The following is a 26,309-nucleotide window of genomic DNA, read 5'->3' on the forward strand; positions in this document are numbered from 1 at the left end:
TTTTTGGGAGTGTTGTTTTATGGACGAGGCAACACCCAACTAGATATAGCATAATTTTATAATATTTTATTATAACTAGAAAGCTACACAAAGTGGCCATGATCACGACACGTAAAAACCCTAGGATGGCTCAAGTATTTATCACCTTGATCCTTCTGGATTGGGTCTCTATGTTTTTCATGATTGTCATTGCCAACATATCCATTGTATCTATCCTAGCAATCATCTTGCTCTATGTGAATCTGGTCATCAATGATCATCATCCCTGTGGCTATGATCCCTTCCATGTTCATCTTGAATATCATGGTCTCTTTGTCTTTCATACTTCTTCTCATGTTGGTCGTGTCTATCATGATCTCCATGATCATCTCTTCTATGAATTTTGCCATCATGTTCACTTCTAGTATCATGTCCTCCATCACAACTACTTTTGTGTTGGTCCTCTTTCAACTTAGCCTCATGCTAAAGCTCCTTTTACATATCTCTATCTTCTTTCAACGTAGCCTCATGCTAAAGCTCCTTTTACATATCTCTAATGCTCCCACTACCATCAAGTACATAAAGTCGAGGCTTATCCACTACATAAAGAGCTTTTGATACACTCATTTTTCAACCAAGTAAACAAGGATATGGTCCTCGTCCTCATGTGGTTCTTGCCCCAAATACACTTTTGAAGCTATAGTTCCATATTAGTAGGCCAACCAAATAAAACGAAGAGCAGTCCAACTTGTTTGTGGGTGCATAAACAATAAGGATGCTCCTTCCCTCGTTTTCTTGTGAACGTGTCACTGCTGCGAGCTAGTGTCCACACCATCGATGAAACTCATCTAAGTGATAGGAGATGAGGGTGTAGGAGAGGAAAGCATTTGGAGTAAGGGAATCCCTTTGTATATGGTTAAAATAGTCATGTCAAACATAGCCCATTCCTTGCCATAGCCATGTGAATCTTGCAATCAACATGTTCCAAGTGAAGATGTTCCAGATAGAAATTCCTGTAAGAACTTCTTGTGCTTTAGTTCTTGTGCTTTTGAACTCCATCACACTTTTCTTGCATGTGGAGAAGGACACTGCAAAAACCCCATGCCACCCGGCTTGTGCGCACGATATTGTAGGTCACAGTAAATTCAAATATAGATAGAGCCTCTTCATTAATATATAAATTGAGAAACCAAAATCTCTTTACAATTTGTTTTAACTAGCTAACTTTAACAAATATTTTCGACAAATTGATTCACATATTATCAAAAACTATTTTTGGGTATGTAAATAATCAAAATATCCCAAAAATTGGAGAAACAAATAGGTGTGGGAGCTCCCTGATCATCCGCGTGCACGTGGATGATTGGGGGGCTTCTCTCCCCATATTTTCCCAAAAATTTAGATTTATATTTTCCTATTGGACCTCAATAGAGCTTGTACATTCTTTTTTTTTTGCAAAATTTTGATTCATATCTTCCAATGGGCCTCAATGAATCTTTTGCATTAGAAAAAAGGGGGGAAAGCTAGAGCCTCCCCATCATCCGCGTGGGAAGGCTCTAGCTCATCACCCCCTTTTTATCTGATAAAAATGTGCTAAGCCATATCTCTAGGTCATAGGTCATTTTGGCCTTTTGAAGACGTTAATATAACGTTTCATCTCATTTCATTTCTACTCTCTCTCTCTCTCTCTCTCTCTCTCTCTCTCTCTCTCTCTCTCTCTCTCTCTCCACCCAATATCTCTACAAGGTAGAAAACACTTATTGTCAATATCTCGCAACACTTAGGCCTGTGTCAAATGGCATCCACATAGACAAGCTTACTATTGAGGTGGGTGACACCCCATCCAGTGGACACAAAAGTAGCCTTCGAGCTTGTAGCCAAGTCATGGCCACCCCCAAAGCCGTCCTTCCCTCGTCTGTCTAAAGAAAAACGCACGTGCTTGGTAGAGCACGTTGTAGATTACTTGCTGGATACCTCCTTGTGTGACTATGATGAGCGAAAACGGCTTGAGCTATGAAAAAGGCAACTAGCTCACGCTTGTTAAATGGATGTGTGACAGGGGCCTTACTTTTTGGTTAAAAAATGGGAGGGCCAAGGGCCCCTCCATTGTCCGCACGCGCATGCGGACGATGGGGGGGCTCTTGGCCCTCCCTTTTTTTTTGCGCTCAGAGATCGAGAAAGGGAGAGAGAGGAGTTTTTCAGAGACACCCTTATTCTGCATCTGCCGAAAACAACCTCTATTTTCTTGGTGCTGCCCAATTGGGCATATCCCACAAGGGACAGTTGAGAATGGCTACACAAGTACCTCCGGGGAGGGTGAGACCATTGCGTCCTCTTGCTGCGCAGCAAGAAAATTGTCATCACCACTCTCTGCTTGCCAGGGCGGTCCTTTTGATGCAGTTGATGGCTGAGGTTGCGCAGAGAGAAATGCATACAATAGTGTACAAATTCAGAATTGCAGTGCAGAGGTTTGTGGTGAATACACAACTAAGTAGAGAAAGATTGCTAAGGAGATAAGGCAAATGGATTTAGCGGTTCCAAGATCTTGAAGGACGCAACCAAGCACAAGACAATTGGGACGTACACCTTGATAGAGGTTGCAAGGCAGGTGGACGTGCCTTTTCTATATGGCTGCTATAGAAAAGGAATGCATGTCAGACATGCTGAAGGTCCCCATCAAGGCCATATAGAAATTCAGGGCACCTGCATTTTCTCAAGAACCTTCTTACAACAGAAGAGGAGCATAAACTCGGTGGGTCCGCTAGTCAGCCGGTTGAATGCTCTTCCAGCCCACCAACCTCCGCTAGTACATGGTATCATATCAACATGCGATTATCCAAGAATGTTGCTATTGTCTTGAGGGGGGAATATAGTTGCATTAAAGGTGTAGTAGGATGCCCCTTCTGGTGGGGATTTGAAGAGTAAGGTGAGGGACCTTGAGCTGGAGAGAGAAGGCCTACTTGCTCAGATAGCAAGTAAGAGCAATATTATTGGCACTGATCATTGGTGGACGAATTCATACACAAATTTCTCTTCGTCCAATTTGCAAATAGCTAGAGCAGAAGATGATATCAAGCTCTATTGGATAAATGAGATTGGAGAGCAAGTAATTGGCGGTAAGGCAAGCATAGGTGATTGTCCTACATGCCAACTCATAGTGAAGGTGAAGTTTTTGCCTAACAAGGAGGGTCTTATTGATGTATATGGTTTCTTAGCATGCCATCCTATTGCTAAGGTCTAGATATTAGGATGGGTGCCATGTTTACACTTGGCCAAGCATAGCAAACGATGGCCCTATAACTTCCTATCATCTTCATGATATTGCTTGACTTGGTCATAAAATCAAAAGTCACTTGAGCAAAAAGGACAACTAGAGATAGCATGACATGGAGAATGAACTTCTAAAATGCACGTCCTATGAGAACTTGACCACAGTTTCTTTAGCATCCTAGCCTTTTTGGAACATATCAAAGGAGAACCTAGTTGTCAAGGCAATGAGGTGGAGGAAGTCCTTTGAGCCCTAGTCATCGGCTCAAATTATGGGGGTATGCTAGTGGGTCTCTAGGATAAGCCAATTGTAGTGGGTCTCTAGGATAAGCCAATTGTAGCAGCGGTCAATCTTTATATTGATTCTCCAAAGCTCAAATGTTCCATTTGATAGCAAGGTATTGGTAAATTAGGTATATCAATGATGCTCAATAGTCACTCTTGAAAAAGAAAAATAATATAATCGTAGGTTGGTAACTAGAACTCTATAGACAAAGTGGAACTCTCACATGTGGCCACTCGATCATTATCAGTTGTTGCTGCCTCTAGCTACAATTGTGAACATTATTCATTTTCATTGATTTCATTCCCTCCAAGCATAGAGATTATTTTAATTCATTATCCACATCAAAGACAATGCATGACCAGTTTACCCACCACAGACCCATGAAATATTGTTCCTTGAGAACCTCACCCTTGGCGAGCCCTTGTGTGCTCCTGCTCAACCCCTTACTTGTTGAGATTGGGTGTTGACCTCAGAAAAAAGGCATTTTGGTATCCTTGAGAGGATGCAAGCTTGGCTGAACTGAGAGCAAGCGAATGACAGTCTTCACGAGCTTGGCCTACATCTTGCTCGATTGCGTCAAGGGCTTTGGTGGTGCCATCAACCACGTCTCATGGAAGGTTGGTAGTGCATGCAAGGGGCCGGGTAGGGTGGATGGCTTGGATCGAGGTGGTAACTGGAGCAGCAAGGTTATGATTGGCTGGGTGGGCACTGCCCGTAACTGGCCATGCTTGAGCTGGTTGGACCTCCGGAGTAGGGTGGTTGGACAGGAGGGCCTCATCTCACAGGTAGCGATACCAAGGGTTTGAGTAGGGTTAAGAAGCTTCGATTTATCATGATGAAGGATTTAGACACCAAGTGGGTGTTCTCTGGTGCCTAGAAGTTGGAATATGGACCCAATGATCGTAGTGGCATGAGAAACATCAACATCAAGAAGCTGGGTGGGAGCTTACATGGGATCACTTGGGTGGACACCGCAAGCTTTGTGTTGAAATTGTAGTGAACCTAAACATTGATGGCTTTTATATGAAAAAAAAAGTTGCCAATAATCATTAGCAATATGAATGCATGCCCTGTATTGCTACATTTGCATAGTGACGTGTGTTGTAATTGCTTAGATGCAAATTTTAATAAAGAGATTATACCCCATTTTGTTTGTAAAAATTACTTCTCTCCACCCTTTGAAGTCATTTTTGAATACCTTCTTGTTATAAAGGTATACTTCGTGTTTCATATCTTGCCAGATATTCAAGCTCAAAGGACTTTTGGAAACTGTTACCTATTTTTTGGTGTGTATCGTATGAGTAATGTCTATTTTGTTGGTTAACCTTTTTGTGTTGTTAGAAAAGGATCCAATTTTATAGTCAAAAAGCTCACAAAAACGGTTTTCATAGCAAAAGCTCGAAATCAGAAGCTCGCAAAAAAAACACACTCCATCATGTGAGACCTAAATTGTATATGTAAGATAGGGGTATGATAGTTTTCTGCATTTATTGTCGTATAAGCGTAGAAAGGAGGGTCATATTCCCTAATATGAGTCATATATAGGGGTTTTATCAAAGTTGTCCACTCGCAAGTGGCATCTCGTTTTGTATATAGAGCGAATCCCCTGGGTCTGTGTATTAGCTATTTGTTTGACTAAATGCAATGGCCATAAGCAAAATGGGTGACGATTACAAATAACATATGGAACCCACAGTGGAAAACCATACTTGATGAAGAGATTCTTATGGAAGGTGTCATGGGGGGATCTGTCGACAAGAGTGAAGCTCATGGCTAGAGGTATTGGATCAAAAGGTGCTCAGGGTGTAAAAAGGCAAGTGAGGGCCTCTTTCACATATTCAGGGGATGCCCAATGATCTATGGCCTAGCAAGAAATTTATACAAATGGGTCCAAAGACCTGGATGATAGGGTTTTACAAGAACGATCTGTTCTTTGAAGGGATGATGTTGAAAAGTCATGTGATTCTATTCTCCATACAAACAATCAAGTTTTGCTTTTTGTAGCATATCTGGAAGGCCAAGAATTGACGAGTATTTGAAAGTGAATGCTCGATTGTGAGCTTCCCGGAGATTATCTAGGAGATTAGGGCCATGATTTCTACCCTTGGAAAAAGTAGCAATTCAAAAGAGAGGAGTGACGTCATCCTCCACCTTGATGGGTAGGTAATTTTGGATGCCGGCTTGCCTATGGTAGCCCTTGTAATATGATATGGTCAGTAGATACCTCAAAAAGACTTGGTACGAGCTTGAGGATGCTTTGTAAATTTTGGGTTTCTCAATACAATTCTCACTCAAAACTTATGAGTTTTGCCCCCAAAAAAAATATTCCAAGCTTCCATGGTTGCTTAGGTTGCTTCCACACGAGCGGGGGCTTCAAGCTCTGAGATTTGCCCCAATCCTTGTTGGATTCTCGTTGAACTGCTCCGATCCAATTCCGCCAAGGTCCATCAATGCTAAAGAAGTACTACCGCGATCACCGCCACGGATTTGATACCATTTGAAAGAGTGCATGGTGCATGGATGTGGGTGTGCACAGTGCAGTGCAAGAGAAGCAAGAGGAGAGTAGAAGAGTGCATCGTGTGTGGGTGGAGCCTCCAAGTAGTAAGAAGAGGAGACCCTTATTCTTTGTTTATTTTCAAAGATAAGGAAAATGTAAGGACAGTGGGAGGCCGCACATAGAACATCTGCCCCTGAGCAAAGGCATAGCACTTTTACCCCAACATTGTTTACATGAAATCCGTGTAAACATAAAAACTGATTCTTATAGAAGGTTAGCTAGAAAAGGGGGGATGTTTTTGGGGAGCATTTTCTAACGAGCGCTTTTTGGAATCCATTAAGTAGATTCCAAAAACATTCCACAGAGAGAGAGAGAGAGAGAGAGAGAGAGAGAGAGAGAGAGAGAGAGAGAGAGAGAGAGAGAGAGAGAGAGAGAGAGAGAGAGAGAGAGAGAGAGAGAGAGTATTATCGTCCGTGGAGGTCAAATATGACCTATGGGACCAACGATACATGTGATGTACTATGTATGGGGCTGATAAGCGATTCTTAATGCTTTAGGGTTGTGGTGATGAGAGTCACAATGGAGAGCCCACAATGTGGTTGGGAGATGAAAGTGTGTAGGTCTATGTCATGGAGTTGAAAATGTGAGGGAAGCAAGTCTAGATGTGAGAAAGAGTTGGTGACAACAGACATCCTTGTTGAACCCCAAAAGTGCTTGCAAAATTTTTTTAAATTCCTCTTCCCATGTGCAATTGACATATCACCTTCTCATAGATTCAAGAAACCGCAAGCATAAATTCACTTGGCACTCAAAGTTCTTCCATCCTTCTCCACAAATTATTACGTGGAATCATATCAAAGGCTTTCTTAAAGACCACAAAGCAACACTACAATTGTTTGCCTTTCAATCAACTTTTCTCAATGAGAGCACAAAGAGTGACAAGATGGTCAATGTCGCTATGATGTTGGCAAAAATACAATTGTCCTTTTGCATGCTTGCCATTCTTTTCAGCCCGATCACTCAATTTTATCTCCATTATGTAACCAAAAAGCTTTTCCATAGGAGACCCAATCATTATAGTCTGATAGTTATTTACATTCTTTACATCACCTCCTTTATGCTGTTTGAGATTTTCATGCTTAGTTGTTTCTCCATATGTAAGGTCAATACATAAGGTCCAATCATTTGATTTTGGCATCCATCGCCCAAATATAAAACTCTTTATGCGATACATGATGACTTTGGAGAGTAGCATATAGTCAATTACACTATCCCCATTGTGTTTTCTACATGTAAATGGATTACTTAAACTCCATAAAGATATACCATTGGCAATGAGCATACTCGTACCATTGAACATGTGTAAAAGTAGCTTTCCATATTATCTGGCTCTTTCTCATCCATTGAAGTGCATCCTCACTTCCTCCAAATCCCTTGAAATGTATGGCATATCAAATTGTTTGTATCATTTTTTTGTAGACATTCATATCCCCAAAAAGAAAATAACATCATCGTTGTCTTTATAATAAGCAATGTCCTCCTCTAAATTAACAAATGGATGATCTCTATCCCATCAAAGCATAAAAGGGGGAATCACGATAAGGAATGTAGTAACTAGATACAAAAATTTGTGCTCTTTTTGGGATCATATTTTCAACCATACATAATTTTTGTTATTGTCATCTTTTACAATTGACACAAAATCTTTCAAGCCTTTCTTAATCATACATGGAACCCCTCCTTTCCCTCTTCATTGCTTAATATTATTTGACCAAATAAATTAATGTACATTGTATTCCTCAAGCCCATTAATCCTTTGTGCATCACTCAGGTGCATCGGCTCCCAAGTTTCAACAAGAAGAACATCGGCTTTGCTAGTTAGTTTATCTATGTCAATCCTTGCATTCCATGGGTATCCATTACAATTCCAAAAGCATACATTCAATAGTAACTCCACCTCATAGGTCACGTGTCTCTATTTGCTCAAGGGACTTGCCTCCTACTTGGGCATGTTTTCTTCATGAGACATGTCTTTGTTTTTATTATTCTTATCTTCATATGCTTTGCAACACACATTTTGTTGCATAATAGTTTAATCTTCACATATAAAACTTTTTGTATCTCTCAAATTAATCCAGCTATTATTGAGGACAATTTTTTTCTTGCTCTCATCCGGCATGGTGCATACAATTAGCCATTCTCCCAAGTGAGAAGCTCCTTGCTTATCCTTCTTTTTGACACACCATAAAACAATCATAAGAACTACTTTTTCATTTCTCACAATTGGCTTGGCTTCCTCTTTTATTGGCTTCAACCAAATCTAAGCCTCTGGATTAAATTCCTTCACCAACTGCTCCCAAAATGTAGGCACCAACTCCAAAAGATGTATTGTCTTCATGGAGAGTGGTGGATGTCTCAACTACTCCCAAAGAGCAAATTCATCAATGGTCTTTTTATTCTTCAAATTTCTAGCTGGCTTGATGTTGATAGCCCAAGCTATTTTGGCTAACTTCTTCTTTGGTGTGGCAAATACTAGAAATGCACTTTGCATTCTAAATTGTTTACCTTGGCTGCTTTCATTGGCACCTCCTATGACCCACTTTTTGGATAAGCATGCTGCTCCCATCACACATCTTATGTTTTAGTCTCTTATTGATTTCTCTTGCTCGTCCATTTTTATCTTTGTAGAACTGCCAATATGTGTACTTACTGGAAGACCCTCGATAAATACTTTATAGTTTTTACTCCTTTAAGACTAGTTGTATTGAATAAACCTCTCACTGAGTTGAAACTACTCTCTCACTTGCTTTTTGAGCTTCTTTGACCATCTGGGTGACTTTATCCTACATTGTTCACTACTTGGCCCACTTGGCTACAATCATACTAGCCTTGTTAGCCTTGGGTAGCAACAATTCTTCTATTAGTGCTCTACCTTGAGTTACTATCATGACTGGTAAAGGAGATCCAAGATCAACTAATTCAAAAATGGAATCTTCATTTACCCCTATTGAAGGATTGTTTGTTGTTTCGGGGTGGTTGTTGCACTGTTAGGATCATTGTAGTAATAACATCCATTAGGAAGGGAATGGGGTATAGAGGGCCTCTTTATTTTCCATGGTATTTAAAATGGAATTATGGAAGGGGGATATGGGTGGATGCCATGTGGATTGAAATGGTGGGTCTGAAGGTCCTAAAAGTGAGTGGTCAAACTTGTAAGCTTAAAGGTGGTGGGACCTAAATTATTTAATATAAAGAGACATTAACTAAAATTTTGGGGTACTTTCTCTCTAATGGCTACCAATTTCTTCCCCCCTCTCTTGTAAAAGAGGGTCCCTCCAAAAACATACTGGAAATTCCTTCCCTCTCTCTCTATAATCCTTGCAGATTGTATCTCTTTCTTCAATGTCACTTTTCACTACCAAAAGGCTCTCTTGCTGGGCAGTTTGAGTCCTGTCTTCTACCACCTTCTTCCTAGCTTTTTCCCTTGTTTATAAATTGGCAAGTTGGCTCTCTTAGCTTCTATCTGTGGAAACTCATCTTGCTCTCTCTGCCTTCTCTCCTCCTGTAGCATCTTCTGTACTTCTTTCTCCTCCTCCTCTTTCATATGCTTCTCCTCAGCTCTCCCATTTCTTTGCCTCTTGTGTTGTGGATTTAAGGTCACCTAGTATGATGTTATAAACCCTTTGTTTGATGCAAGGGAAAAACTTGCGCTTTGTAGCTTGGATAGTAGCCTGACCTATAGGCGACGGGAAAATAGTAGATATTTCGACATTAAGAAGAGGGCCTCGATATTCTTCTTTGGTGGCCCTTGTTTCTTGCTCCACTTTTCTTTCTATTTGTAGAGTATCTATGGAAGGGGGATCCAAGAAAGGCATACGGGTGGAATAATTTTACAGTGGTAGATCACCAAAAAATTGACGCATGGTTGTTTGATTCTTTTGATTCAATGGTTGCACAGGGTGGTGGAGGTGCAAGATATCCTCTAGTGATGATGGACTCCACATGTGGTGGAAGTTGAAGATTTGATGGAGTGGATTCTACATGATTGGTTGGTTGTTTATTTACGGAACTATGCATCTTTACAATAGAGATGGTAAAATTAGAGAACTTTGTAAGTTTTCTACGCAACACGTATCATTTGGTCACCTTGTTTCTAGTCACTACCAAAAATGATCTCTTGCACCTGAGGCATGATATAATTGTGATCGTCTCAAGGTAATCACTTTATCTCATGCAAAGCATTGCTCCTTTTCTTGAATCTTCCCACCTCCATGATGTATATTTTTAAGGTGGATTGCTTTTGCTTGATAGTGTGAGCATTCCATTCCTTGGCTACTCCGAATGCCCAATGAATCATACATGCCTAGAAAAATGCACCATGTGCAAAAAGTATTTGTTGCAAACAAATATAGATGACTTTAGTTCAAACCCACATCGAGCAATTTGACTATAAGTGTTTTGTCCTCCATGTAATGTGTTATGTGTATTTATCCCCAAGTATCAACATTTGGGCTATGAAACTATTGATTGCAAACTTCAAGGTGAAAAAAGCATCAAAGGTTAGCTTTGCTTTTGCAAGTAGACAACACAACTCATCAACAAACTATCACACACGAGCATGGTTAATTCCAAAGGTTGCTTCTTTACCTTTGTAGGTTTTTATGTCACACACCTTTTTTCATAACTAAAACTCATTGGGACTTTGGGGATCAGTGTAGTTTGAAAGTAGATACTTGCTTTACTACCACCCATACATATTTTATTGGGGCGATCTTGTGTGCTTCTTGATGCATTCTTGTCTTTATTGACTCAATCACACCACCATGGAGACTGTCACTTGATAGAATAGCTTCGAGTTCTCTTATACACTCGTCTCTTCCTTTTTGTAGGCTCCATATTCCAAGCATAATTAATGTGGAGTATTATCCATTTGTGAAAAACTCTTAAACGTGCATGAAGGGTGCACACATGCACATTTGACAGTGGAATGTGTAGAATAGGATCCCTATTTGGGTATTCCATGTCCCATTTAAGGGGTACGCTTTGGTCATAACTAAGAATACCTTGAAACCATTGCTATAGTGCTTTACTCATTGTTTGCATAGCGGACACACCTTTTGCAGAGTTGCTCCAAGTTTTCCACCCTTTGACTTGTTGGCCTTTGCACCCTTGTCTTTATTGATCTCAAGACTTTATTGTGACCACAATAATGCATGGAAAGAGGGTCATGGCACCTTGCTTGCATCCTAACATACACTTCAGAGTTTTCAAGTCTCCTACCAAGTGCCACTGTCATCAATAGTGATTTCTTACCTTCTAAAAGTATTTTCCATCTTAATTTAGCCACTCGAGTCTATAGAAAATAAAAAGAGGACAAGTGAAATCGATTAAGTGTTGATGGACCAACCGGCCAAGGTTTGGGACGACCAAAAGGGAAAAAGTCCACAAAATAGCAAGGGTAATTTCTAACTAGTTATCTCAATCATATGCACAAGTCAAGGAAGGATAAATGCCTAGATCAAAGGTACATGACAAAGGAGATGACCAAGAGCAATTGTAGGAGTCTAAAAATAGAAAGTGATTGTGCTAAGCCCAAATCATTAGAATAACTCTTTAGAATCCAAGCATGAAGTTTCGAAATCCTTAATTAAGGTGAAATTCTAACTTGCCACAAATTGTCTAAATTTAGCAAGTTTTGAGAGAAGCCTAGCCACACCTCCAAAGCACTGTGCTAAGATTTTTCACAGGATGTGAAAGTTTTAAATCCCAAAGGGTGAGTTTATTTTTGCCAAAGTTTATCCTAATTTAGTAGGTCCTAAAGCAGCAGGTAGGCTGTAGTCTCGATTCAGCTTCATAAGCCTCCAAGGTTTGTGCAAAGGTCTTGCACCCAAGCTAATTAATCAAAGGGTAAGTTTATTATTTTCAATAAATGAAATGGAAAAGCTAAAGAATAAGGTTAGATCAGTCCTTCATCATTTAGTAAGTTGACTCTAGTCTTTGTTTACTAAGGTTGGCTAGGCTACATGTCCAAAGTAGCACAAACTTTCTTTGAGTGAACTTAACAAGTGTGTGTGGTATCTATACATACCAAGAAGGGTCCAAGAGAGAAGGGTGTGTGTGTGTGTGGGGGGGGGGGGGGGGGGGGGGGGGGGGGTTCTTCATGCAAGGAAAGCTAGAACAAGTGTAGGATAAGCATGAGTTCCATTATGGGGTGTTCCCTCCTCATTGGCCAAGTCTTAAACATTCTAATTGAAGACAAGCTGCACACTTGCACAATGGCATATAAGAAGGGGCGTGTTGGGAATTTTTCTCTCTTGCTTCTCTCACACACTTTCTCAAGTACCCAAGTTGGCAAATCAATCTCTCTCTCTCTCTCTCTCTCTCTCTCTCTCTCTCTCTCTCATGGGAGCTCTAGAGACAGTCACTATGCTCAAGCTCTTGGATATGGATGCAAATCCAAGCCAATGAAAGTTTCTTCTTCTCCATCTCTACTATTTTACTATATTGAGTGAAGGGGATCGGGGAGCACCACAGACGGAGAGTGAGAGAGAGAGAGAGAGAGAGAGAGAGAGAGAGAGAGAGAGAGAGAGAGAAGGAGACACACACGATGTGGGTGGGGAGACTCAAAGAGTGAGCAGCCCCCTATACACTTATGCTATGTATAAGGTATACAAGTCAGTGGGCGCCCAGACTCTGGGCGGCCGGGCAAGGAACAGGCGCCTATACCCCAACAACCTCCCACTTAAAGGCGACTGTGCCTTTAAGCAAGGGAACCTAGTCTAAAGACTACAAAAGGTGAGAGAAAACTGCTCTCAACCTATGCCCACTGGCTGGCTGTGATCGTGTGCATCCGGCTGTCCTGCTCCCGTGTAAGTCCATACACCACCAGACGTACCGCACACGTACTGCAAGTATGTACGCAATACCTGCATATCTCCCTCGTGCACTATGCCATCATCAATCAACAAACGACTGACAACCCCAACTACATATGCTCCCACTTTAGCTGCGATATCCGGTCTCAAGATCAGCATCTCATACATGAGACCACCGAATGCCGATGCAATGCTAGCGGGCCCTGCTAGCTCTACGGAGCATGCATCAACATATATATCCCTGGCAATAGGCATCTCTGACTGACAAGGCGTGTCAGCCACATGCATCTCCTGACTGTCCGCAAAAGACGCATCAACCTGTCGTGCAACCTCAGAGCAAACCAGCTGCTCTAGGTGTCTGCTGGAAGACATATCCTGCACAACTATATCCCCATGCTCACTGTCGAGCATAGAAAGGAATGACTGCATAATCGCTGACATCTCAGCCTCCTCTGCAATCATCCACTGCAAACATGACCACTCAATCTTCTGTGACTCACTAAAGCTCTCATGCTCTAACTCCGTATGCATAGACTCTTGCACAACGTCCTCCTGTCGTGACTCACTAGAGCAAGACCGCTCTACCTGTCTATCCTGCATAGAAGTATCTCGCACAACTGACTCTCTGCTTTGCTCAGTCACTAGCAAAGTATGCATGTCTGACTCTGTCACCTCTCTGTGTGACTGCTCAAGTCGTGTCCCAACTGTGTGCACAACGAGCTCACTACTCTGCACTCCATGCAAAGCATCCTGCAACCCACAAGCAAAAGAGACTCGCCTGCTCTCTCGCTCTCTACCTGGCTGCGTGATCACAGAGACAACACCGTCTCTCGCGTGATCCACATGCAATGGGTAACCTGTACCACTCCTGGCACCTCTTGCAATCACTAGCGAACCCAAATGCATCATAAAATCTCGCTCTCGTAGCGAAATCTGACATCCACTATCCCATAACTGTCTGACTGAGATCAAATCCCGTCTCAGATCTGGCACATAACGCACATGACGCAGGGTAAATCTCATACCACTGGGCAAGGACAAACATACATCTCCTGTACCCTCAATGTCATACATAGCACCATCAGCCATGTGCACACAACCAAGTCTCCCACTAGAAAACGTGCTAAACCACTCACGATGCGACGTGACATGGAAAGTAGCATCTGAATCTAGTAACCAATGTGAAGACAATGTGCAATCCGATATGCAATCCGTAGACATAAGATCGTCTGAAGACAAGCTAGATGTAAATGTGACATCGCCGTCACAAGCATACTCAGTAACCACCGTACTGATCTCACTAGCATCTGTCATGCCCAAATCTGCATCACGCATCTGTCGCCTCCGTTGTCTCAAACGCCTGAAACATCGACGCCTAATGTGCCCTCTATGTCCACAATGCCAACATGTCAAGTCTCTATGCCGTCGAGACTTGCGTGTGGGACCAATCTCTCCCATGGACATAGAAGTGGGACTAGACTTCCCTGTAGACATGGATGTCCCGTACATAGCATGTAAACTCTGCTATAAAGCATGAGTTGTAGTCTCCCTCGAGACCTGCCAGTAAACAGACTCAACCAGATGCAAACGAATCGTAGACATTGCTAACTCATCAAGATCCTGCCAATCATCATCACTCATAGACTTGGGCTTCGCCGATAAACCACGCAAGGGTTTATCCTGCCCCAAATCTGTCAATGCAACAAGCATATGTTCCTTCCAAGCAACAAAATCTGTACCATCAAACTGTGTCAGACCATAACGCTGGAAGTCAAATGAAAAATCAGCCATAATGCTCGCCAAAGAGCAACCAACAATGAGTAGCAAATGTCGACCAAATCAGCCCTAAACTGGCTCGAATTGCATCAACAAAAGTCTGCAAATATGGCTGTAAAATATGGCTGCAAATCAGCCCCAAAATTCAGCTCTTAAACAGCTGCATAAACAAGTCACAAATGTGTCCCAAATCAGCCTACAACTGAGCCATACATGGACACCTGCAAAGAGGAAACAATGGCTGAAAATTCAGCACCCAAATAAGCCCTCAAACCTGCCTGTAAACTTGTAAACCTGTAGCTGAAACCTGTTGAAAAACCTCAAGCCATTAGTGCTCGAATCCGGCTACCTAGCTCGTAGCCACACAAGCATACATCACAATACTCACTCCTGTGAGTGTGCCAAGATAACTGTACGCCTGTCAAACCCGTGAGCTAATCACCAAGCCCACACTGTGCGGTATCGATGCATACACACGCACAAATCTCCCACCTGCAGAGAACACCGCACACAAATGCTGAGTGCAACCCGCAATCTCTACCTAGATCGCATAAATGATGCGTATAAAACTCCTGGGAAAATTTCGCCAGAGTTTCGTCAGTAAAACGGCCACAAAACCAGTAACCAAACTGACTGCACGCTCAAAACCATGAGCAACCAAAGCGCATCAAACCGTACTCCAAATTCATGCACCAATCTCCACACTTTGCATACATCATTGCAAACACCTGCAAATCTAGTACACAAATATCTGCTCTACCTGTGACTGCCAAAAAACATGCTCGAGGCATACATTGCCGAGCTCAAAATGCAATCACATTAGTCTCCCTGAGCATCAAACCACATAAGGCATACATCGTATCCTCCCACCTGTGAGGAAACTTGCAGCAAATATCACTCTCACATCTGAGAGCAAACCATGTGTGGAATCCTCGACACACAATAAACAACTGCTGCTGCTGCAAAAAATTCAGCGTTCAGAATTTTAAAATTCTGATATGACGAGCGCGTCCGGAGCGTGCCAAAACCCTGACCTAGACTCCTGGATCATGTAGATCTGACTCTGTATGACGGAGCTACGCAAAAAACTGCGTTTTAGAGCCCGAAAATGGCAAAAACGAGCTGCACACAGTCTTGGACCTGCTCCTGCTCCACTCTGCGTGATGCAATGTCCTCTCAATGCAAGCTCCAACACAAGAGCTCTGCCACAACAGCATCCAAGCACTCGAATGTCAAGCTCTCCTCCGTCGAGCACTTCTCTAACGAGCTCCACTGAGCTCAAAAGCTCCTCTCACCAAGGAAGCCGCAACCGCCTCCTCGACCAAGCTTGACCACACCAAGCTCCTAAGCTCCAAAGACAATGCTCCTCAAGCTAAAATCGCTCTCCGTGAAACTCCGCGATCGAACTCCACCGTCGAGAGCGAGCGAGCTATCGCCTCGAAGCTCTCAAAGCCGTCGTGCTCTCCGCGGTCACCATAGCTCTGATACCAATTGAAGGGGATCGGGGAGCACCACAGACGGAGAGTGAGAGAGAGAGAGAGAGAAGGAGACACACACGATGTGGGTGGGGAGACTCAAAGAGTGAGCAGCCCCCTATACACTTATGCTATGTATAAGGTATACAAGTCAGTGGGCGGCCAGACTCTGGGCAGCCGGGCAAGGCACAGGCGCCTATACCCCAACATTGAGCTACACTAAGAGTTTTCCCATGAGAAAGTGTACATGGAGTATCAATACTCTTGCTTGAAAAATACTTATTTTCACCGTTGATCTTCCTCTTTCCCTGCAATGCCTTTACAAAATGGTGAAGCTTAAAGATGTAAAATATATGTGGATAAGTTTTAGGAGCTACATCTCAAAGCCACTCTCTACAAAAAGATAGACTTTGTGGAGCAAAAGCAACAATTTTTTGCTGGCCTATCTAAGAAGATGAGTAAGTCAACTCACAAAGACATAAAAGTATTTCGGGGGTCATACATCATACTATAATTTCTTCAAGGATTCATTTCCAACAACGAACTAAGAAGGGATCCAAGACAACAGAAGCCAAGAAATCAACTAAGCCAAAGGGAAAGGACAATGCAACACAAAATTCTCCCAAGGCTAACAACAACAACAACAAAGGAAAGGCAAAAGATCTCCTAAAGAGGTTGGATGTTATCGAAAAGATAACAAGTGTTTCAAGTGTAGAGAGTAAGATAATGTTTCCAGAACATGTCCAAAGAGAAATGAATGTAATGACCCTCCTAGAACCACCATGGTGGAATCTCTAAAAGAGGAAGGCCATTGCAAAGGAGCACCACTCTCTTATGCTTGGGGAAAAGTAAGAGAGCATGATGCTTTTTTTGACCCACGATATGCATGGCTAGCCACATATGCCTTTGTCTTACCCATGCCCACCCATGCCTTGTGTAGATCTTACCCTAAAAAAATGTTTGGTAAGCCCTCTCTATCCCTGTTGTATGCATACATTGGCAGATATACCATGGCTCCATATTTTCACAAAATGCAAGCTTCAAAACCGTTTTTCCTAACACATGCCTTTTGAAATTTTCACCTTCTTGGGCTTTACCTATCTCCCACCTATAAAACTTTAGTTGGCTCCTTCTACAATATCTACTACATCGTCTCTTGATCTTTATGGATATGGCCCATTTTACCACCATACACATAGCCCTTTGTCATCCCTGCATCTAGCTTTCAAGGTGCACCCTATCCTATTGGTTACCTTGCTCATATTGTTTTTAAACATAACCTTAAATATTGCTGAAGCCTGATGTCTAAACCTTTCATATCCAATTATGAATCTTGCCTTGTTAATTTAAGAACCAACCTAAGCATCCTTTAAACTAATAGTACTCTTGCCTTAAAATGGGCACCACCCTCACCCAAACTTGTCGACTTTCAAGAAACCCTCTTCTTTACAACCCACTTGGCTTAATGTAATGAACCTAACCCATAGTTAGTATAAAGCTATACAAACATTACCCATACCCCATGTCAAACACCTTCTCCCACCCTTATTATTATTCTATGTTTCCTTGGTTTAACTCTGCTCACTTTAATCCCCTAGCTTTCTACTATAGGAACTCCTCAATTCCTGGCACCCTTAATTCTTAGTCTATGTTCCCTTGATATAACTAATTTTCTCACTCTAAACCCTTAACATTCTATTACAAGAACTCCCCCATCTTTGATGCATATCTATTGAATAGACATCTCTTGATACCAAAATGAGCAGCCCTCTCTTTCTAACTCCCAAGCTAGTAAGGCTCTATGCCAAGGATTGTATAGTTAAATTGGCACTTGCTAGATGCTTGAACCTACCTAAAAGGAAAGATACCTACATGGGCCAACCTTTTTGTGGTCTATCATGACAAAAATTCATTTATCATGTGCCAAAACCCCAACCTTTCCACCCCAAATTTTGTCACCATTCACCTGTGATCATGAACTCTCGTGCTTATTGATTGCCCATTGTTCATAATCCTTTGCTAGTGAAATAACTTGTTAGGCCTAGTATTTGTCAGGCTATATTGAGTTCATGTCCTATGGCCTCAATTTCTCCCTATATGTCCTAGCAAACCCCCTTTCCCCTATACTGAAACCCCCTAATCATATCCCCTTATATCCATTGATGTATCCTTTAGTACATTTGACGGGTATCCAAAACCCTTTAGATCAATAGCATCTCATCTTCCACCTTGGTCCCTTGGCGATCCAAGGTGAAGAACTCTCATGTGAAATACTTCAAAACCTAAGAGTAATCCCCCTCCCCCAAATAAACACAAGCAGCCACAATCCAATTGTTCTACAATACCTAATGCAAGTAACCTTATGTCCCCATGCCCTTTTATAATTGAATCCAACCCTCAAACTTGGTTATTTATTTCTACCAAAACTTTTAAACTGTCACCCTTATTCTTTCACTCTATCTCCAAATTTTCAAAGGCTAGCTATAGCTTTGTAAAGCAACTATTCAACTTTACACTGGTTCAAGTTTCAAAAACCTCAAATCCCTTTCCTAATGAGCTTTAACTTTTCCCAACTTCAATCACTTTCTTGATAGAATCCATTGTTGTCCTCCAACATAGACTTAAATGCATACATCCTTGAGCTCCTTAAAAGACACAACCACAGTTTACATCCCAAACTCAAGTTGATATTCTCCACCTATATGCTCCTTGCCCAATAGATTGTATTGTTTCTTTGATGAGAGTCTAGAGGTCAATACACATTGGCCATAATGGATATAGTTTGTTCCCTTTACTATGGTCTTTAAAACCCCCCCCCCCCCCCCCCCCCCCCCCCCCCCCCTACCCTCTTTTGTCTTTGCTTCATCCCTTCACTTTGGAGAATTTCACACGCTTGGTTCATGATATTTAGATACAAAGTTTCTACTAACATACAATAGTGTATACATAAACAAACACTATCATGTTAGTATCATAAGATTGAACATAGCACAAAAATAGTGTACTCATAACAACACAAACTAATACTAACAGAGTATAATTGAGATCACATACCTAACATCAGTGCTAACAAAGTGCTTAACACATTGCAACACACCCTTTAGTCTTGTTTCCCTTTTAATCACCAAGGGGGTATCTCCAATTTATTCCTCCTTTTTTTAATTTTCTGACAGCTACATGTCTTAAAATCTTCCCAAGGATTTTTGAACGTTCTGTTTAAAATTGCTAGAAATGTTGAGTAAGTAACGCAATGCAAAAGCAGTGAAAATCTGGCAAAGGGAATCAGGAACAGGAAGAGTGAAAGAGAGGGATAAAAAAGAATGCACGTGCAAGGAGGGAGACGTAGATTGAGGAGACGAAAAGGCAAAAGGAAAGGCACTGAGCAAAGGGCAAGACAGAGATTGCAGTGATCAAGGAGCAATCAATACATCCAAATTACCATGCTTTCACCCTGCATCATCTACCAAATTGGAGTCCAAGCATTAAACAGGTGGTTCAGAGCAAAAGACTTTTGATATATCCTTTGGAGACTCCATGAGTAGATCTAGGAGTGAGTAGTACCCAAAAATTGACACTACCCAGGCATAGAGCAAAGAATTGTGGCCATTTGAATTTCATCATTTAGTTTCCATGAATTTGATCAAGCTGAGAGACGCCATTTAACACCCACCGAAGAAATCCTATATAGATTGATTTGATATTGATCCTTGAGTATTGCCTTTTCTACTCATAATCCAATTGATAGAGAATTTGAAATAGCCACAAACAGTGAATTGATTATTAGCTTTTCTAATGTGTATTGATTGAAGTTCATGAAAATCTTGTGAGATAAACTCAGCCTTCACAATAAGAAGAGAGTAATCAATCGATACCATAATGCCATCTCCATCCCCCCTCCCATTCTGCTGCACAATTCCATATGCACTCCCTTTCCTTTTCGAGAGTTGTCCACATTTGCACATAGACGATGTGCACACTTGGTAGTCACGATACGGACAAAACTGATGCTCGTTCTTGGGATGGAAAAGGTTTAGACCTCAAAAGTCAAAGCATAAAAGTGCCTCTTCACCAAGATTAAGACTGAATAATTCATTAGAGTGTAACCATTTGGACTTTTAACTCTTGCATCTCCAATTCCCAAAAAATAAGATTATGCTTGGCATTACCTTTCAAAGTCCATTAGGAAGTACAGGAAGAAATACATGATAAAATGATAAGATGGATATTGTGAACCAAATAAAATGAGTAGATGGATATTGTGAACCAAATAATGAAAATGGATAGTTGGCTTATAGTAAGTCTCATTCATACTCTTGCCCATTTGGTTGCTACAGAGCAAAAGCTTTGCTCGCAGATCAACTCACATACGGGCAGGTATTGCTTAACCAACCAAAAAAAGGGAGAAAAAAGAATCATTTTCACACAGTTTTTGTTGTCTTTTTAATGTTTTTTATCCCTATATAGATGTGCTTATGTTTGATCAACCTTGATCTACTATCCTATGCAGTGGGCTTCCTTCCCTCTTGATGTTTATGATCTTTTTCCAGGCAGCTTTCTGATGAGGCTGTGGTTTTGTAGATCATATGGAAGCTTTGAAGGGTGTAAAATGTATGGTACAAGTTCTCCATGGACCCCACCTGTGAGATTGGAGATTCGGCTTGCGCCTTAGAATTGGAGGGCAATCTCTCGGTGCCGGCTGAGATCATTGCGGTAAGTACTTGAGTTGTATTCTCCACCTAGATCTTCAAAATAGTCCGTGTGCGAGAAGGATATGTTAAATGACTCTGAATGCTCATCTGTCAGCAGGTCTAGCACCTAAAGAATAAAAGCCACAAGTTGGTTATATACATTTGAAAAGAGAGAACTTGAATCTAAAGAGTAGTGCATATACCCTCAGCTTTCCTGACACATGTTAAAGTGGAAGAGAAGATTGAAGCTCAAGCTAAAGGGCTCCTACCAGACTTGAAAGAGTGAAAAACACGTGAATAGAGCAGAGCTAAGACTGGTATGGAGTGAACATGCCCTCATGGCATGTGTTAAAAAAAACCCATGAAGAGCTCCACTTTCAATAATAAGGATTTCCTGCCCTCCTCTTTTTCAATGAAACCTCAGTAATTGAAATGCTTGAGGCAACCATACCTGGCCCATGCTCGGCCTACATATTGCAGAGGACTGCAAACACAGACTAGCTGCCAGTACCATAGATTGCATCTCCTGAGGATCATAAGCTTCCTTTAGTCTTGGATCCACGAGCTCCTCTATTCTCGATGACTCTAACAAAGGTTTGGCCTGGAAAAACCAGAAGTATATGGAGGTGAAGCTGTTATATAGCATTCAATAACAGAACAGTGTGACAAAAGGGCACGTTCGTGGCTTACCCAAATCACAAGGCTCTGGCGGTAACTGTCAATGGGCAGCCGCCCAGTTATGAGTTCAAGCAAAAGAACGCCATAAGCAAAGACGTCTGTTTTCTCATGTATGATACCATGCATGAAGTATTCTGGGGCAAGATACCTGCAAAGTGTGGCCAATAGGCTAAGCAAGGAAAAGACACATATGCCCGTATATTTGAGAACATATTCTCGTGCATGATTTGATATTTAAGGAGTGCAAGTTATGTGCAGAATCTGTACACACCTACAGCACACTCACTTTGCACATCCAAGTCTAGACATGAGTGTGGACTAGTGTGTGAATGTAGTTTGTGCATGCATGCTTCAAAGAGGACTCTGTGCTTTCACTCCATTATTGCTTCTCAGGAACGCATTTTGAGGTTTGTTCTCTTGACTAACCCAAAGGTTCCTTCAACAGGGAAGACGCTCAATTGAGACGATTGCTCCGGAAGCCACTTGGCAAGCCCAAAGTCGGATATCTGTATAAATAAAAGCATTCAGATAAGTCTCGCCTGAAAAGTATGTAGAAAAGCAGTCTTCAATCGTCTGCTGTCAAATATAATGTTTCTAAAGCTTGTTACCTGTGGCTCAAAATCAGGACCCAAAAGTATGTTGGATGCCTTGATGTCCCGGTGGATAATCCGACGTGGACAGCCAGTGTGAAGGTAATGAAGACCTCGAGCGGTCCCTACGGCTACTTTATATCTAGCAAGCCAATCTAGCACTGGTGTGTTGACCCCTGCAAACATCATTCAAATATTCAGTGAAAGACCTCAGTCAAGCAAGCTTACAGAGTATGGTACACACGCAAGGTAAACGCCTACAATGTGAACAACCCAGGCATTGTGTTTCCAATCTGTGATTAAGCAAAGAGCATGGCCTGATTCTTGAGAAACCAGGGCTTCCTTGCACATGATTGCCAGGTCTTTTACAATGAAGATGCACCAGAAACAAGCTTCAGGCTAATTTACATTTGATTACATATAAACTCCGACTTGGATGAGGGCACTACCATTGCCTCGATGCATTCAGATAGAGATGCATACCATGCAGCCATGTCGCAAGACTCCCATGTGAAGAGAAGTCAAATATGAGGTGCAAGCCCTCCTCTACACAAAATCCAACCAGAGGTGTGGTGTTGGGATGAGTCACATGACCGATAATTCCAAGCTCTGTGAGGAAATCCTGTTCCTTCACTTGCTCTGAGCCGCCTTTCTTCAGCCGCTTGATTGCGACAATCCGACCATCACTCAGTGTCCCCTTGTAGACCTCAGCATGCCCACCTTTTCCAACAATATTTTCTGCAAGATGTTTACGTTTTACTTAATAAGATTTTCTGAAAGCTGGTTACCCAACAAACAAATAATTGTATCACAGATAATTGCTAAAATATGAAGTCTCCTTTCTGCTTATAGATTTCATTTTTAATACAAAAGAGATTAACAATGACAAGCTCTCATTTCAGATAACACATTGGCCTTCATAGAATCAGCAATCGGGGGATCACCTGGATTGAAATAATTGGTTGCAAATGCAAGTTCCTCATATAAGAAGCATCTGCAATGTTGCTGCCCATTTGTAGGAGGGGAAACATGGCTAGCACATTCTGTGCCCCATAAAGTGTTGACATATGATTTGAGAGAATTTCTCACAGACGTATAATCTAGAGGACCTGAGAATTTCTGCATTCTGCTGCTTGGGGGGAAGGTCGACGTTCTCCGAATGGATCCATTTCTCCAGCGACTCGTGCAAATTGGCTGTCTCTCTTTCAGAGCCTCATCCTCTTCATGTCGAGGTGACACACATGACAAAAGACCTTTCCGCGAGAAGGAATGAGATAAAAGATTGTATGTACTTGAAGGTGAACTCAATTCTGACTCTGAATACAGACCGTGATTCTCCAAGACGCCTCTAGGAGAACACTCCCCTGTGTGTATAGGCCATATCTTGCTACCTGCTGATAGCCTGATATCCACGTGTGGGCTCTCATCCTCCTCTCGGCTCCATAAAGGACTTGCTGCACATGAGAACTGTCTTTGAAGTGAGCTAAAAGGCTGATGGGCACTCTTGCTTCTTAAAATAGGAATCCCAAGATGTATATCTGTTCACAACAACGACAATCTATCATCAGAACTTCTTCAATAGAGACGACATGAGACATCATATGATAAAGCGTATGAATGAACATGAGAGCACCACCAAGGTGACATTCTTTTTTACCACTTTTGAACAGAATATGAATTATATGACCAGAGAGAAAATGGCTAAAGATAGGCACACCATCTGTGAATGAGGAACCACCGGCTTTGCAATCTTTGGATATGTTTTCTTTGTAAAAGAGCACCTTGAATTCCTTGACAAACACGACAGAGCAGCCTGCAGGTGCCTTCCGAGTAAGGGAACCACCTTTTCTCTGCAAATTCCTAATGGAACATTCAAGAAAGAGCAAATCACGATGTATACAAAGACACACACACAGAGAAGGGGAATTAACTTTTAACCTTACCAAAGAAGATAACGACTTGGAGGGCTTACTACAAGCAGTGTGGCAAGAGCTACAAACGACTCTTCTATGAGCTCCACCTCCTCATTGCCACTTAAAGCAAACTTCACATCCATTTGTATCTGTAATAGAAGATTAAAAATTTCATATAGAATGTTGATGAGTTGAATGCCCATGTTCCTTGCCCTCATTTCACCAAGCTTTGAGAGTGTATGTTACCTTCTTTGCTTCACAAAGCTTCCTTAAATCCTTGAGTTCTGTGTGTGCAACTTGAGAATTGTCTGTCTGGAGCTTGCCAATCAAATTCTCGACCTTGGAACCTACACAACCGGGAAGCTTACATGAGAATGATGCACTTTTACTTAGAACGGCCCTAAGCAGACTGAGCTAATTCAATTAATTGGCTTTAAGGTAGGACCATGCATGCACACCAATTGCATAAAACATAGATGATCATCCCATACCAAATGGTAGATGAAATCCGTGAATTAGAAAAGCATTATGAGCACAAATTGTTGTTCAGGTTAACATGCAAGCTATACAAACACACACGCACACACACGGGCGCTCGCACACGCACACTTACTAGCCCATGTTCTGCCATTGCGACTAACACACAACAAAAGCTAGTCTACACATTGAATGGTCATTATGACAGACTTCAGGGAACTTCAAACAACTTGCACTCTAATCTATCCACTGAATCAACATGCCACCTATTTGGCTTCCCCTTCATCTATTTTTGTGGTGAGTGGGTGTCCGGCAAGCAACAACAGCCCATGTTGTAAGTTCTGTGCTTCCCATCGTCAATTGTGGGAGAAATGTGGCTATTGGTAGTTTGGTCTTTCACTATTAATTGGAGGGAAGATCGAAGAATACTAAAAGCAACGCAGTATAGACCAATTGGCCTGTGTGTGCGCGGAAGCACCGATGTAAGTCCTGGGCATTGTGTGAGACGTGAGACAAAAAAGGCATAAGGGCAAAAATAAAATGCAGACAAATCATCATAACGATAACTACAGGTGGCTATTTCATGGTGTTCTGTTGGGAGGCTCCTCACCTTACACTTCCTCAGTTTAGCTAATTGTTGCAAGCTATATGCGATTGTGTGCCACACAAGAGCTGCTACCCAAGTAGAGTGCTCATACAAAAGTGGTAATTGATCAGCTCATTTACCATTGTAGTTTAAGTACAAGGCAATGATCCGATCTCCGCACGTCGCTGCTATGTTGATCGTCCACAACAGAAGATCGATACTCTCCACTTCAGAGTGCATTCCAACCAAGATTGTGTCGTGTGTGGATGAGTCCTTCCGGAGAAAATGGCGTGATTGCAAGAATCGGCTCTCATTCTTCCAATGTTGTGCTTTCTTGTGAGAAGAGAGCTGCATTTTGGAGCTCCAGAGCATCTCCAGAACTCCCCTAGCGGACGTTTTCAAGGCTTCGGTGTTTACAATCGGAGCACGCGCACAATGTTCATGCATACGTGCTCAGCAACTCGGCACTGACCTTCCCGCACCTGAACTGAAGACGCTCTGCATAGAAATATTAAGTCTTTCAATTCTATTCACATCATGCCACAGATGTGAGGTCGCCTGCGTATACAAGGAGAGGTGACGAGGGTGTGTGTGTGTGTGTGTGTGTGTGTGTGTGAGAGAGAGAGAGAGAGAGAGAGAGAGAGAGAGAGGTGCCCAAGAGCAAATGTGGAATAAAGGTCTCTGTCTTCGAGCTTGATGGAGTAACGGAATGGAGAAGGGGGTCTCTGTGTGTGTGTTTTTTTTTGGGGGGGGGGGGGGGGGGCGGCAAGTGATGCAGCTGGGTGAGTTGCGCGAGCGGAGGGAAAATGTGAGTCGCTCCAATCGCTGTCTGGCGGAGGGAGGAGGTTAGTTATGGTGAGCACTCGGCGTCAACTACCGGTACCAAGGATGTCCTCGACTCCTCTCTCTCTCTCTCTCCAATCTCTTGTCTCCTGAGTCCCGCGGCCCGCCTTGTCCCGCTCCCTCATAAAAAACCAGAAAATGGTAGCTGCAGGTAGCATGTGCACTCGACTCATATCATAAGCTCTCGTGAATTTGAAGGAGTGGGACACTCTCCATGTGCAGTAGCCTCCGTCCAACCTTCCAAAACTCTAATGATCTAATCCATTTTGAGGCTAGGGAAAGCTCATAGCTTCTCCATTTTGAGGCTAGGGACTAGGGAGGTAGTGGGTCACTCCCAAGCCATTCATTTTCGTGGGGTGTCCCAATCTGTAATGCTTTT

At 42.2% G+C, this 26,309-nt stretch overlaps 1 protein-coding gene across 1 annotated transcript; it reads right to left on the bottom strand.

Annotated features, from left to right (window-relative positions):
• Nucleotides 1-20,423: 20,423 nt before the first annotated feature.
• LOC147445304 (putative receptor-like serine/threonine-protein kinase At5g57670) lies at nucleotides 20,424-25,856 on the bottom strand. Its single transcript, XM_086524867.1, has 11 exons — nucleotides 25,228-25,856; nucleotides 24,271-24,371; nucleotides 24,055-24,173; nucleotides 23,829-23,971; nucleotides 23,056-23,649; nucleotides 22,595-22,849; nucleotides 22,130-22,287; nucleotides 21,948-22,027; nucleotides 21,534-21,669; nucleotides 21,295-21,444; nucleotides 20,424-20,970 (listed from the first exon to the last, which is right to left on the bottom strand). Exons 1-11 carry the CDS (start codon nucleotides 25,532-25,534, stop codon nucleotides 20,821-20,823), a joined length of 2,193 nt encoding a protein of 730 aa, XP_086380993.1. The 5' UTR covers nucleotides 25,535-25,856; the 3' UTR covers nucleotides 20,424-20,820.
• Nucleotides 25,857-26,309: the final 453 nt, after the last annotated feature.

Source organism: Adiantum capillus-veneris, chromosome 12 (assembly GCF_014529385.1).
Source record: "Adiantum capillus-veneris isolate H3 chromosome 12, ASM1452938v2, whole genome shotgun sequence".
Lineage (NCBI taxonomy): Eukaryota > Viridiplantae > Streptophyta > Polypodiopsida > Polypodiales > Pteridaceae > Adiantum > Adiantum capillus-veneris.